The 14,056-nt window shown below is 39.3% G+C and overlaps 1 protein-coding gene and 1 pseudogene across 10 annotated transcripts in view; one reads left to right on the forward strand and one right to left on the reverse strand.

Moving 5' to 3' along the window:
• Positions 1 to 14,056, forward strand: part of LDAH (lipid droplet associated hydrolase) — a 90,402-nt gene that overhangs the window by 6,338 nt on the left and 70,008 nt on the right. For 9 of the 10 annotated variants that reach the window (XR_008700541.1, XM_055540844.1, XM_055540849.1 and 6 more), the window contains one exon: positions 9,711 to 9,854. Coding sequence is in view for 9 of the 10 variants with exons in the window: in XM_055540844.1 (XP_055396819.1) it covers positions 9,711 to 9,854 (144 nt within the window). In the remaining variant the exon portion in view is untranslated. Of the gene's footprint in view, positions 1 to 576; positions 767 to 852; positions 929 to 9,710; positions 9,855 to 14,056 lie in introns of those variants that run through there. The other variant, XM_055540847.1, reaches the window with a different exon arrangement.
• Positions 12,412 to 13,419, reverse strand: LOC129623421 (L-lactate dehydrogenase B chain-like; annotated as a pseudogene).

A 14,056-nucleotide genomic window follows, 5' to 3' on the forward strand; every position in this document is an offset into this window, starting at 1 on the left:
TCAGTAGACCACACCTGCTAGGAACTTCCTGAGAAGAGGTACATGGGAATTCATCTTTCCCATGCTACATGTATTCATCTTCCCATGTAGCATGGGAAAGATGGTCTAGCCTGTCAGAAAATGTCTTAGAGTTCTAGGTTAGAGATGGTAGTTTCCTTAGAACTTGGAGTAAATTTTCAGTGTCTTCCAGGGTTTTAACTGTTTTTGAGAAGTCTTGGTATTTTTCTGACTTTTTTTTTTTTATCTTTTATGTGTGAAGTTATCCCTCTCTGCTGGGAAAAAAATACTTTAGATCTTTTCTTTGTTCTAAGATTCTGAAATTTTACAACCAAGCCCCAAGGTGTCGGTGTTTTTCATGCATTGTATTTGGATTTCGGTGGACCTTTTTAAACCAGAAATTGTACTTCAATTCTCAAAGCTCTGTGTTCTTTCTTTTTTTCATACTCTTCTGTTTCATGTTTTGTCGGTGCATAACCTTTTTTTTTGGCTTCTTGCATTATTAGTTGTTGCTGCGTTCTGTTTTCTGTTTCCACTAGTGTTTGTTTTTTCTCAAATGTTTGATAATCCTTGACTACTGTTTCATTTTTAAAAGGAAGACATCAACAGTTGATTGGAAGTTTGTATTCAGAGGTGGAGCTTGTCCACAGATGGCCAACCATCCTAGTCTGAGGGGTTTTCTAGAACACACAACTTTCAGTACTAAAACCATGACAACAGGATGGGCAAAATAGAACGGTTGGTCACCCTACGTTGTCCTCACCTTAAGGTAATTTGATAGGGACCTAGCATTCACTGGAGGATTTCTAGCTTTCAGTATCTGTACCTGTTTTTTGAATTGTTCACTTTTCCCAGGAAGGACTCTTCCTAGCATCGCATTTGAGGCATGGATGCCTGGCTGCTGGTGTTAGAGCTGAACAAGGGAAAAGAGGTTAGAATTTCAGCGTTTCTTCTCAGTATAGTGCTTTTGTTCTCAGCTGGGCTATGATTTCTGATCCAGAACCTCTCTTTGGTTTAACCTTTTCTGAAAATAAACTTCCCATGTTCTGCTACAATGTTACAGTATTTTTGAAAAGCAGTATGTCAGCTTTCTATTAAAATTAAAAATACATTTACTCTGCCTGTAGTGAGGGAGAGTTTGAAATTATAGGCATAAGAAGTGTTCTTTTGATGAAGCAGAGGTTTGAGACCATGGTAGAATGTAGGATTGAAAAAATAATCAAAAATATTGTCTTGGACTTTAGAAGGGATATCTTTCTGAGGCTAGAATGAAGGAGGTGAAGTTGGTTACTGAAATGAAGAAGTGTGAAGGCGTGTTCAGAGGAAATGAAGTAGTTCCTGCCTTTTGACCTCTGTTTTCTCTGTTAAGAGTTGAGGTGATCTGTGGGGAGTAAGGATGGCAGAGGGTGATTGTGGCCTTGAGGAAATTGGTCAGCATTAAAAATAGCAAATATGCTGGACTGACACAAATATGCAGAATGAAAGGAATTATTGACCAAAAGCAAGTAGGTAGATTTTGAGTAGGGCTGTGATCAAATACAGGTATATTGGGAGTGAAGTCTAAAAGGGCCAAAGGTCAAGCTGGAAAATGGCTATCAGAGTTGGGATGCTTTGAATGTAAACCATTTCTGGGTAATGAAGAGACACAGACCTGTGATTTTTAAAGTTGTCAGAACAAACAGTATCATCTAATAACTTGTTACAAATGCAAATTTGGGGACCCTGTCCTAAACCTAATGAACCAGAAACTCTGGGAGTGGTACAATTCTTAAGAAGTCCTCTAGTGGATTTTTTAAATTTAATTTTTAGTTGGAGGATAATTGCTTTCAATATTGCAATGGTTTCTGTCATATATCAGCGTGAATCAGCCATAGGTATACATATGTCTTCTCCCTCTTAAACCTCCCTCTCACCTCCCTCCCCACCCCACCCCTCTAGTTGTCACAGAGCATCAGCTTTTAGTTTATGCACACCACCGGTCTAGGCCGAGGCTACTTGAATTGGTTGCTTACGTCAGATATAGGTGAAGTTCTTTGAATATGATCAGGATAATGAATTATGGGACAAAGGTGTTGGCTCAGTTAGTCCACCCAGATTTTGAAATCACTTAAGTCTTTGGAATGACAAGTGAAACTGACATCTCTTTTAAGGGTCAGGGTTTTCAAGGAATGTGTAAGAGTGACTAAAAAGTTGATGGATGGAAGTAGATGGCTTCAACCTTAGAGGAAGAGAGGTTGTTCAGTAGGATAAACTAGTAATGGAGAAACAGCTTACTCTATACTTACCCACTCAGAGATGTTCATTCACTCACTCACTGGTATGAGGTGTCAGGAATACAGTGTTGCAAAAGCCTTTGCTGTTATTGAGGTGTAGGAAGTGTTAGAGAATAGTGAGGTTTCTACTACACATGGACATCACCAGATGGTCAGTACCGAAATCAGATTGCTTATATTCTTTGCAGCCAGAGATGGAGAAGCTCTATACAGTCAGCAAAAACAAGACCAGGAGCTGACTATGGCTCAGATCATGAATTCCTTATTGCTAGATTCAGTCTTAAAATGAAGAAAGTAGGGAAAACCATTAGACCATTCAGGTATGACCTAAATCAAATCCCTTACAATTATACAGTGGAAATGACAAATATATTCAAGGGATTAAATCCAATAGACAGAGTGCCTGAAGAACTACGGACAGAAGTTCATGACATTGTACAGGAGGCAGGGATCAAGACCATCCCCAAGAAAAAGAAATGCAAAAAGGCAAAATGGTTGTCTGAGAAGACCTTACGAATAACTGAGAAAAGAAGGCAGAGGAGAAAAGGAAAGATATACCCATCTGAATGCAGAGTTCCAAAGACTAGCAAGGAAGATAAGAAAGTCTTCTTCAGTGATCAGTGCAAAGAAATAGAGGAAAACAATAGAATGGGAAAGACTAGAGATCTCCTCAAGAAAATTAGAGATACTGAGGGAACATTTCATGCAAAGATGGGCACAGTAAAGGACAGAAATGGTATGGACTTAACAGAGCAGAAGATATTAAGAAGAGATGGCAGGAATACACAGAAGAACTATACAAAAAAGATCTTCATGACCCAGATAACCACAATGGTGTGATCACTCACCTAGAGCCAGACATCCTGGAATGAGAAGTCAAGTGGACCTTAGGAGGCATCACTACAAACAAAGCTAGTGGAGGTGATGGAATTCCAGTTGAGCTATTTCAAATCCTAAAAGATGATGCTGTGAAGGTGCTGCGCTCAATATGCCAGCGAATTTGGAAAACTCAGCAGTGGCCACAGGACTGGAAAAGGTCAGTTTGTTTGTTTTTTTTTATTCCAATCTCAAAGAAAGGCAATGCTAAAGGATGTTCAAACTACCACACAATTACACTCATTTCACATGCTAATAAAGTAATGCTCGAAATTCTCCAAGCTAGTGTTCAACAGTACATGAACCGTGAACTTCCAGATGTTCAAGCTGGTTTTAGAAAAGGCAGAGGAACCACAGATCAAATTGCCAACATCCACTGGATCATTGAAAAAGCAAGAGAGTTCCAGAAAAACATCTCTTTCTGCTTTATTGACTATGCCAAAGCCTTTGACTGTGTGGATAACAACAAACTGTGGAAAATTCTGAAAGATATGGGCATACCAGACCACCTGACCTGCCTCTTGAGAAACCTATATGCAGGTCAGGAAGCAATAGTTAGAACTGGACATGCAACAAGAGACTGGTTCCAAATAGGGAAAGGAGTACGTCAAGGCTGTATATTGTCACTCTGCTCATTTAACTTATATGCAGAGTACATGAGAAACGCTGGGCTGGAGGAAGCACAAGCTGAAATCAAGATTGCTGAGAGAAATAGCAATAACCTCAGATATGCAGATGACAGCACCCTTATGGCAGAAAGTGAAGAGGAACTAAAGAGCCTCTTGATGAAAGTGAAAGAGGAGAGTGAAAAAGTTGGCTTAAGCTCAACATTCAGAAAACTAAGATCATAGCATCTAGTCCCATCACTTCATGGGAAATAGATGGGGAAACAGTGGAAACAGTGACAGACTTTATTTTTCTGGGCTCCAAAATCACTGCAGATGGTGATTGCAGCCATGAAAGTAGAAGACGCTTATTCCTTGGAAGAAAAGTTATGACCAACCTAGACAGCATATTAAAAAGCAGAGACATTGCCAACAAAGGTCCATCTAGTCAAGGCTATGGTTTTTCCAGTGGTCATTTACGGATGTGAGAGTTAGAGTATAAAGAAAGCTGAGCACTAAAGAATTGATGTCTTTGAACTGTGGTGTTGGAGAAGACTCTTGAGAGTCCCTTGGACTGCAAGGAGATCCAAGCAGTCCATCTTAAATGAAATCAGTCCTGAATATTCATTGGAAGGACTGATGCTGAAGCTGAAACTCCAATACTTTGGCCACCTGATGCAAAGAACTGGCTCATTGGAAAAGACCCCGATGCTCAGAAAGATTGAGGGCAGGAGGAGAAGGGTACAACAGAAGATGAGATGGTTTGGATGGCATCACTGACTCAATGGACATGGGTTTGAGTAAACTCCGAGAGTTGGTGATGGACAGAGAGGCCTGGCGTGCTGCAGTCTGTGGCGGTTGCAAAGAGTCAGACACGACTGAATGACTGAACTGAACTGAAAGGAAGAGAGGCCGTTTAGAGAGAGCCAGGTTTAAGATATGGTGAAAAGATAGAAGGAGCATTCATTGAAGACACTGGAAAAAGGGAAGCTTAAAACATTTGTTTCTTAATTGTCTCACCGTTTTCTAGTGCTTTGATCATTTTCATATCGTTTCATTTCCTGGTGTTCTTTTATATTTACCCTTCTATTCTCCTTGCCACCCTTGGCCCTTTTCCTTGGACTTTGTGCAGGCTGTAGACTGGTGCTGCTCTTTAATTTGTGGAGTTCAGAATTGTATTTTATCTGGGGGCTGTCTGTTTGTACTGTGGGGAGAATTAGGATGACAGTTTTTCAAAGATTGTTAAGCCTCTATAGACCTCATGTTTAGTCCATCTCAGGTAGACTGACATAAACCTTTTATTTTAAATCACTTTGCTTACACACATAGCAAAATTTGTCCATGACTTTTAAGTTAGTAATGATGATAATGAGGAATTTTTTATTGGAATCCACAGACTGAGGAGCTTTTAATTTAGTTTCATCTTTTCCAATGAACTTTTGTTGTAGAATTTCTGCTACTAACATACTTGGACTTTAAGTAATGAAATAAGCAAAAGGAGACAGTGTGGGTGTTCACATAGAATATATTGAATCATTATAGTTCTCAAGTGGTCATACGGGGATAGTGGAATCATGTGGCATGTTCTGTGTTGTGAGTACACAGAGTGGAGTTGGAGAAGACAAGACTTTATGGAAAACTCAAAGCCCAAAGTTCTGTCCACATGACAACGTTCTCTAGATGCTATACCACATTAACTTGATATATGGTGGTTTTTGTCCCCTACAAGGTTAACTATTAATAGAAGGCGTAAGTCTACAACTGCAGTGGTAAGCGTTTTTTGGCAATTGGAGTCTAGAGATAATCACCACAGCCTCTGTTATCCGTTGCTCAGGCATTTCACTGTGTATGTTCAAGCCGGTGTTTATAACACATTTTGATATCCTTTGATAAAATTTATGACTTTCATTTCTGTATTGGAATGTTTTTGAGCATTCTTACACCTGGAGATGGATACACACACACACACACACATCTGATTTTAGTTGTATAAACAAGACCCTTTTAATTTTCTCTGTGGTTTCCTAACCAGGAAGTTTAGTTCATGGTTCATAAAGTGTAACATAAGCCATAACATTTAAGTGGTGAAGTATGCAATGACATTTAAACATTTTGCATTATATTTTCTACCTCCGTCTCTAAGTTGGATCTTTGTTACTGGCCATTGTGTACTCTTTAGGAGCCAAGTTCTTTATTGCTTGAGGGCCTTTGCACCTATTCCTACATTCTAGTATTCTTTTCATCAAATCTTTACATGGTGAATTTCTTCTCATGTTTTGAGTTTTAGCTAAATGCCACCTCCTCAGACATTTTTCTCAGGCCATCCTAATCTCCTCTGTCATATGATCCTATGTATTCCCTCATAGAAGTTATCATACTCTTGAGCTATTTTCCTGTTTAGTTATAGGAATATATTTGCCTACTAGAATATAAATTACAAAAAATAACTATAAAAGAATATACAAAAAAGAAACTATGTTCTGAATAGAATGAATGGACATGGAGTGGTTGGCATGATCACTTACTTGCTGGAGATAAAATATTAAATTAGAAAGATTAAGGGGATTTGCTTAAGATCTTACAGTCATTTAGGGAAAGAACTCAGACTTAAACCTGGAGATAGGGAGAAAAAATTGTTTTCTAGTAGTTCAATTATTAGTACTTATTCATTCTGGTATTATCTATCCCGTCATTGTGACTATTGTGTCTAAATCATGTAGTTGTATTTTTGGATTTTCCTTAAAGTTAAACCTGTTTAACATTCTCAGAAAATTTAAAAAGTAATAATAATTGTAGTGATAATAGTAGTAGTAATAAAAATAATAATGACTGTCCATTCATTACCCTTAATGATAATGTCAGCTGCTTTATAGAGCTGTTGTGAGATTAACTAAAACAAGGTATGCAGAAGATCCTAGACTAGGTAATTTTATGTTCTTTTTAAATATCAGTATTATTTTCTTCTGTATATTCTTTCAATTTTCAGATATTTATTTATCTGAGCATTTATCATCTGTGTGATAGATTGCACCGGTAACACCTTGGGCAAGCTATTTAACCTCTCAACTTCAGTTGCCTACATCCCATAACCTTGAAATAATAATAGTACTAAATGAGTTAATGTATGTAAAACGCTTAAATACTGCCTGCCATGTAAACAGTTATAGCACTTTAAAATGTTGGTTATTATTATTGTCTTGCCCTGTGAAGAAACCTATAAAGCTTTGCTTTGTTTGTTTTTTTAAGACTTTTTTGATGTGGACCATTTTCCAAGTCTTTATTGAATTTGTTACAATACTACTTCTGTTTTATATTTTGGTTTTTTTGGCTGCAAGGCATGTGGGATCTTAGCTCCCTGACCAGGGGTTGAACTTGCACCTTCTGTATTAAACGGTTAAGTCTTAATCACTGGACTGTCAGGGAAGTCCAAAACTTTGCTTTCTGAAAGACATAAAATATTTGAATATTATACGTGACATTTCTAGAAGGTTATACTCAGTAATGTAGAAAATATAAAATATTTCTGTTTGTATGTAAATGAGATAAAATTCAATCAGAATTCCAAGAAAAGTTTTAACAATTTAAACTGGTGAAAACAATTCTAAGGACCTACCAGTTACTGAAACATCAAAAAAAAAAAAAAAACCCAATGTGGTAATCAAGACAATATGGTGCTGGCAGAGAAGAAAGTGAAAAAATAAGTGAAATTATTTGAAATTAGAATTAGCTGATGAATGTAATATTAAAATGCAGAAATATCACTTTGCTGACAAAGGTCTTTCTAGTCAAAGCTATGGTTTTTCCAAAAGTCATGTGTGGATGTTGAGTTGGACCATTAAGAAAGCTGAGCACCGAAGAATTGATGCTTTTGGACTGTGGTGTTAGAGAAGACTCTTGAGAGTCCCTTGGACTGCAAGGAGGTTCAACCAGTCCATTCTGAAGGAAATCAGTCCTGAATATTCATTGGAAGGACTGATGCCAAGCTGAAACTCCAATACTTTGGCCACCTGATGCAAAGAACTGACTCATTGGAAAAGACCCTGATGCTGGGAAAGATTGAAGGCAGGAGGAGAAGGGGATTACAGAGGATGAGATGGTTGGATGGCATCACCGACTCTATGGACATAAGTTTGAGCAAGCTCCAGGAGTTGGTGATGTACAGGGAAGCCTGGCGTGCTGCAATCTATGGGGTTGCAAGAGCCAGACACAGCTGAGCAGCTGTACTGACTCACTGAATGAATGTAAGAATTCAGAATGAGTTATGTAATAAATGGTCTTGGGACACTGCCATTCACTTGGAAAGAAGTCGGATTGCTACTTTGTACTTTACATTCAAAAATATTCCAACCTTACTGAAGATTTAAACATAAAACAAGAATAAAACATGAAACAGTGTCATCACATCCAACACTGATGTTACAGTAACTCTGTTCGGATACACCCCTCTTCCCTTCTTTCTCCTCTTGCTGCACAGCAGCAGTTAATCAGCTGACCAAAGAACACAAAGATGACACTAGCACCATCCCAAAAAGGAATTTGGAACTTGAGTCACTAGGTCAGAACGCAACAGTAGCCATGATAAGGCCATCATATGTTACTATCATGGCTGGACACTGATGATGAATTTGAATACCTAACATACAGCGAACAATGTATTGAGCAGTGTTTAAGGACTTTACACATTTTAGTTCATTTAGTTCTCACATGAGGTAGTATGCTTCTTATCCTCACTTTATGTGTGAGGACACCAAGGCCCAGAGAGGTTAAGTAACTTGCCAAAGGTCACACAGTTGGCTAGTGGCAAAGCCAGGATACCATCGCAGTTAATCTGGCTCCAGAGTCTATACCCTTAACCACTTTGCTACACTGCTTGTGTAGGAAACTAAAACATATAATGAAGAAGAAATCAGTAAAATTTGACAAGGATGACAGAGGTTACATCAGTACAGCAAAACCCTGTCATAATCGCAAAGAGGAGAAAACCTAGTAGCATGAAGAAATAGATACATTGAGTGGACAGATATTGATGGAAATGGTCTAGTATTTACAAAGGCATTGTACAGATGATGATTGTTAGATGAAAACCCCATTTCACTCTTTTGCCCCTAAAGATGTATCAGATCGACTTTTTTTTTTAATTACTTATTCTGTTTCTTTATAGCAAACCCATGTCAAAAATACGTTCTGTACATACACAAGAAAAATCTATGTATATTAGTTGGTGGTCTTTCCCTCCAGAGATCAAATCTTTACAATATAAGTACTTGTGATAAAAGACCAGAAAACACTTAGTAGACTCTTTAACATTCTCATTGTGAATGATTCTGACACTGGTTTTTATGCAGCTTGGTAACTGCTCACAGGCAAATGTTGAAGGGGCTTACAGGCAGTATTAATGATTTTAGGCGATGCAAAGACACTCAAAGATGTTTAAGTAGGGTGCTGCTCCGATTCTATTTGAGGTTTGGAGAAATCTATCCAAGCACCCTGAAGCATAGATTCCAGGGGGACAAGAGTAGATAGAATAGCCTTTAGGAGGCTGTCATGAAAAACACAGTGGGAAGTGGTAACACTAACAGAATTGGACAAAATTGAGGTGTATTTTGGAAGCAAAGTCAACAGGACCTCTTGGTGAATTGGATATAAAGAACAGGGAGGAACCAAGAAAGACTTGTGCTGTTAGGACTTGGTTTATGATTGGTGGTTCCACCTATTAAGTAGAGGAACATGGAGGATGAGTTTGTTTGAAGCCACTGGAGAACAGAGCAGTAGGAGAAATTTTCTAAATGATAATTCCCAGACTTAAGGTATAAAGGATATGAAAATTGAGTTGTACAGGTAATTGTTACTAAATTTGTATGGGAAAGTATAAGGAGATACCTTTCTTTTTCAGTCTGTATTTTGTCTTGTGTAAGTTTATTGTTTTGGTTAATCTAAAAGTCTGTGTTTCTTTTCATAGGTAACCCAGGTTTTTCTGCCATGTATGTGCCATTTGCAAAGGCTTTGTATTCTGCAACAAAAAGACGCTTTCCAATTTGGATTATCAGTCATGCTGGGCATGCCTTAGCCCCCAGAGGCAAGAAGATTCTTAAAAGCTCAGAAGGTACGTCTTCGTTAACATTTGCTTTCTTTTACGGTGAATGGGTGTTCATATTTCTAGAAAGCCTGCTGAGGTTAAGAGTTACACCAGTGGAAACCTCTGCTTGTGGCATTGCACCCATGATGCCACATTCCGGTAATTTTAGGATTTGAGGGGTCATTTTAATTATTCTGCAGGTAATTTTTTTAAAGTTTGGGCAAATTAAATAGTTTGTCTAGGACTTACCATCTCTGTTTACCAACTAGTAATCAACTATATATTTATCAGTCATGTACTGTAGTTGCAGGATTGTATTAAGAGGAATGGGGAAGTGTTACAAGACATGGTCCTTAGCCATGGTTCTTACCCTAGAGAAGCTCTCATTCCCACATTTGTAGAGTGACTAAGTGATATTCCCTGGCCTGTGATCATGTGGATACTTAAAGAGTAAACAAAGGAGAGAGTAAACGAGTTTTAACAGTTGAGTAGAATTTGAATTTGAGGGGTGGAGGTGGGTGCAGAGGTGTAATAGGCAGAAGGATTAACATGGGGGCAGGAAGAGACATTTAGTAGGTACTTGAGCGCTGAGCAGGGCCAGATTCAGAGGAGCCTTGAAAGCTGAGGGTAGAACTGTGTGGTAGATTGCTGGAAGCCTTAAATGGAGGAAGTAGATCAGAGAGCTACAAATTACCTGCTTTTAATTCATGAGTATTCTAGCACGTTCACTCTCTTAAAAAAAAAAAAAAAAAATGACTAGAAACAAGATAAACAGTTTCTCTGTAGGCATTCCCTAAGGGTGTGTGTGCGCTCCGTCATTGTGAACCCAGGGACTATATAGAGCAAGCCAGGCCTCTCTGGCCATGGAAATTTTCAGGCAGGAATACTGGAGTCGATAACCATTTCCTCCTCCAGGAGATCTTCCTCACCCAGGGATTGAACCCACATCTCCTGCATTGGCAGGCAGATTCTTTACCACTGAGCTACCTGGAAAGCCTATTCCTAAGGGCACCACTTTGTTAATCTGAACTGGGAGAGAGGTGGCTCTGGCTTCATTGCCTAGTTTGCCCCTATTTCTGGTATGCTGCTTCTATGGTCTGAGCATCTTCTTGTACTTATCAAGCATCTAATGACAGAGGAAACCATGTGTGGTTAGGGGAGGGATGAAGAGATAGGTGATATGGGAACTCGCTGGGCTAATCTGCTTACATTTTCTACAACTCTAAATCATTCAAAAAATAAAATCTCTTAATAAAACAAATAATAGAGTTTTTAATTATTTTAATATTTGCATTATACTTTTTTCATTGTATTAGTTCAGACTCCCATAACAAAACCCATAAACTTAGGTAGCTTAAATAGCAGGAGTTTATTTTCTCATAGTCTGGAGACTGTAAGTCTAAAATTAGAGTTTCAGCATAACTGTGGTCTAATGAGAGCCCTCTCCCTGGCTTTCAGGTGACCACCTTCTCTTTTTGTCCTCACATGACAGAGGGGCAGGGAGGGAGGGAGAGAGAGTGAGAGGAAGGATGAGAAAGCAAGAGTGAGAGCCAGGCAACAAGCTCTCTGGTATCTCTTCTAATAAGGCACCAGTCCCTTCATGAGGGCCCCACCCTCGTAACCTCCTCTAACCCTAGTTACCTCCCAGAGTCCCCATTTCCAAATATCATCACACTGTGGGCATGCAGTTGTTCAGCACAAAAATTTTAGGGGACACAAATATTCAGTCTACACAGTCATGAATAAGAATGTTATGTATCCATGTATTAATTCGATCACAAGTATTGGTCAAGGTATGTATATAATATTATACCAAAGCAATAGCAGGACATAGAAATTATCTCTTAATACATTTTTACTAAATATTTGTTCAAGTTTTAGTAGCTGCCCTTCAGTCCATCCCCAGAAGTATTACCTTATAGGTGTTAGAAGCAGGCCCTTTGAAGTCTCACTCTTGTTGAGTAGCAAAGGATAAGTTTCTCTTATAAGTGGAAATTCTTTCCACATTCATGAACATCTGCAGGCATGCTAAATTGTTTTTATTTGAAGAAGTGAGTGACAGTTAAGAGGTCATTTCTATTTTTATCCATGTCCTATTTTTGGCTTTTAACTGATACATATGGTCAAGACACAAGGTAGTTATTACAGAATTTGAGAAACAAAATTACTCTTGTGCATACAGAGTAGATACTCTGGTTCTGTAGTTAGTATGGGATTTGGTTCTCTTTTCTTTGTTCATAGATCCAACTATTCATGGGTCATCTCACTGTGAACATCACAACTCGCTGGCTCTTGACTTCTCCTCTGGATTCCTACATTTCATAGTATAGATCAGCTTCCTGAAATGTTAGTCTTCCAGAATACTGTCTTAATTTTAAATTGACTTTAGCGTCAGATGCCAACTCTTCCCCGCCCCCCACACTACACTAGTTTATTTGATTTGTTCAAGAACTTGTCTTGCAAGCATGAGCTTTGATTCTAGGAGTCCAGATTCACATACTTAGGAAGATAAAAGCAAACTGTGCTCCACGTACATGAGTGAAAACTAAAGGCTCATGGTTAATCACACTGTAATTTTAGGTTTCTATAGCCTAGCAGCCAGAAGCCACAGGTCCTTTAGGTCCTTCTGGATGCCCGAGAGGGTATCTGCACTTTTCCTGAGTTAGGCAACCTCTTCATCCTTCAGCTGCTGGTTGATAACACTGGTTAACTCCTGAGCGTTCAGGATACATGGAAGACTCAGGAACACTTCATTCTCAAAGCCATACATCCCTTCACAGTTGTTGACACTAGGTGAATCCTGGATAGACTTTTCATCATGGATTCAATAAGATCAGCCACACTTAATCGAATAGCCCAGATGGTGTCGCCTTTGAGCTGATGACTTATAGGCATTTTCAACCACCATCTTATGCACTTCCTTCCAATTTTCTCTGTGATTATCTGTTCCCATTTCTGGATTCAGTTCCTGAAGAGAAATGCCTGCCACATTTACTTCACTCCACACAACCACACTTGAGTCATCATGTTCTCCTAGAATCCATCCGTGGCAGCTGCTGGGATGAATGCCAAGTTTTACAGCCATAAAATAGTGAAGTCTAGCAAAATCCAGATTACATCCACTGCCAACCACACAGTGCTTGGGTAATCCACTTAGTTTCCAGGTAACATACGTGAGAATATCCACTGGGTTGGAACCACCAGTCAGGACTGTACTTGATGATCTGAGGAATGATGAACTTAAAGACATTAATGTTCCTTTGCAGCAGATTCAGACGACTCTCTCCCTCTGTCTGGCGAACTCCTGCAGTTACCACCACAATCTTGAAATTGGCAGTGACAGAGTAATCTTTGTCTGCCACAGTTTTTGGTGTCTGAAGGAATAAGCTTCCGTGCTGCACGTGCAGCATTTCTCCTTTGAGTTTATTTTCCAAAACACCCACAAGAGCAAGCTTATTAAAGACTTGCCCAGAGTGCTGATGCCACATGCAATACCAACTTGTCCAACACTCACTACAGTGATTTATTGTTTGGGACCGTTGCCTCTTCTTCTGCAACTCGTGGCAATCAGTTTTTCTTTAAGGGTTGACATTGTGCCCTGGGGAAAGAAAGTTCTTCAGATGGCTGTCAGGGTTGCAGAAGAAGATAAAGTCAGAAGCCTGCGTTTCCTAGGGTGCAGGATCGGCAAGGAAGGAGGAGGAGGCAGCCTTGGCTGCCTCTGAGCTTCCTCTACTGTGATTCCAACTCTGTTTAAAAAGAATTTTACTTACTTATTTTGGCTGTGCTGGGGCTTCTTCATTGCTGCTCAGGCTTTTCTATAGTTGTGGTGCACGGGCTTCTTATTGTGGCAGGTTCTCTTATTGCAGACCACAGGCTCTAGGATACAAGGGCTCAGTAGTTGTAGCTCCCTGGCTCTAGAGCACAGGCTCAGCAGTTGTGGCACATGAGCTTAGCTGCTCTGTGTCATGTGGAATCTTCTTGGATCAGGGATTGAACTGTATCTCACGCATTGGCAGGTGAATTCTTTACCACTGAGGCACCACGGAAGCCAGATGCCAACTCTTGAGAGTGCAATCTGAGATTTCTTTTTTCCTAATTCAATTTACTCACTAAATCTTTGAGTACCTGCCTTTGAGTATCTTTGAGCCTGTCTCTTTGCTAGCACTTACAGAAAAATACCTCTGTGCTTAATGTACTTTACATTGTTTAGTATTAGTATTATCTCACCA

The sequence above is a fragment of the Bubalus kerabau genome, chromosome 11 (genome assembly GCF_029407905.1).
Source record: "Bubalus kerabau isolate K-KA32 ecotype Philippines breed swamp buffalo chromosome 11, PCC_UOA_SB_1v2, whole genome shotgun sequence".
NCBI classification, from domain to species: domain Eukaryota; kingdom Metazoa; phylum Chordata; class Mammalia; order Artiodactyla; family Bovidae; genus Bubalus; species Bubalus kerabau.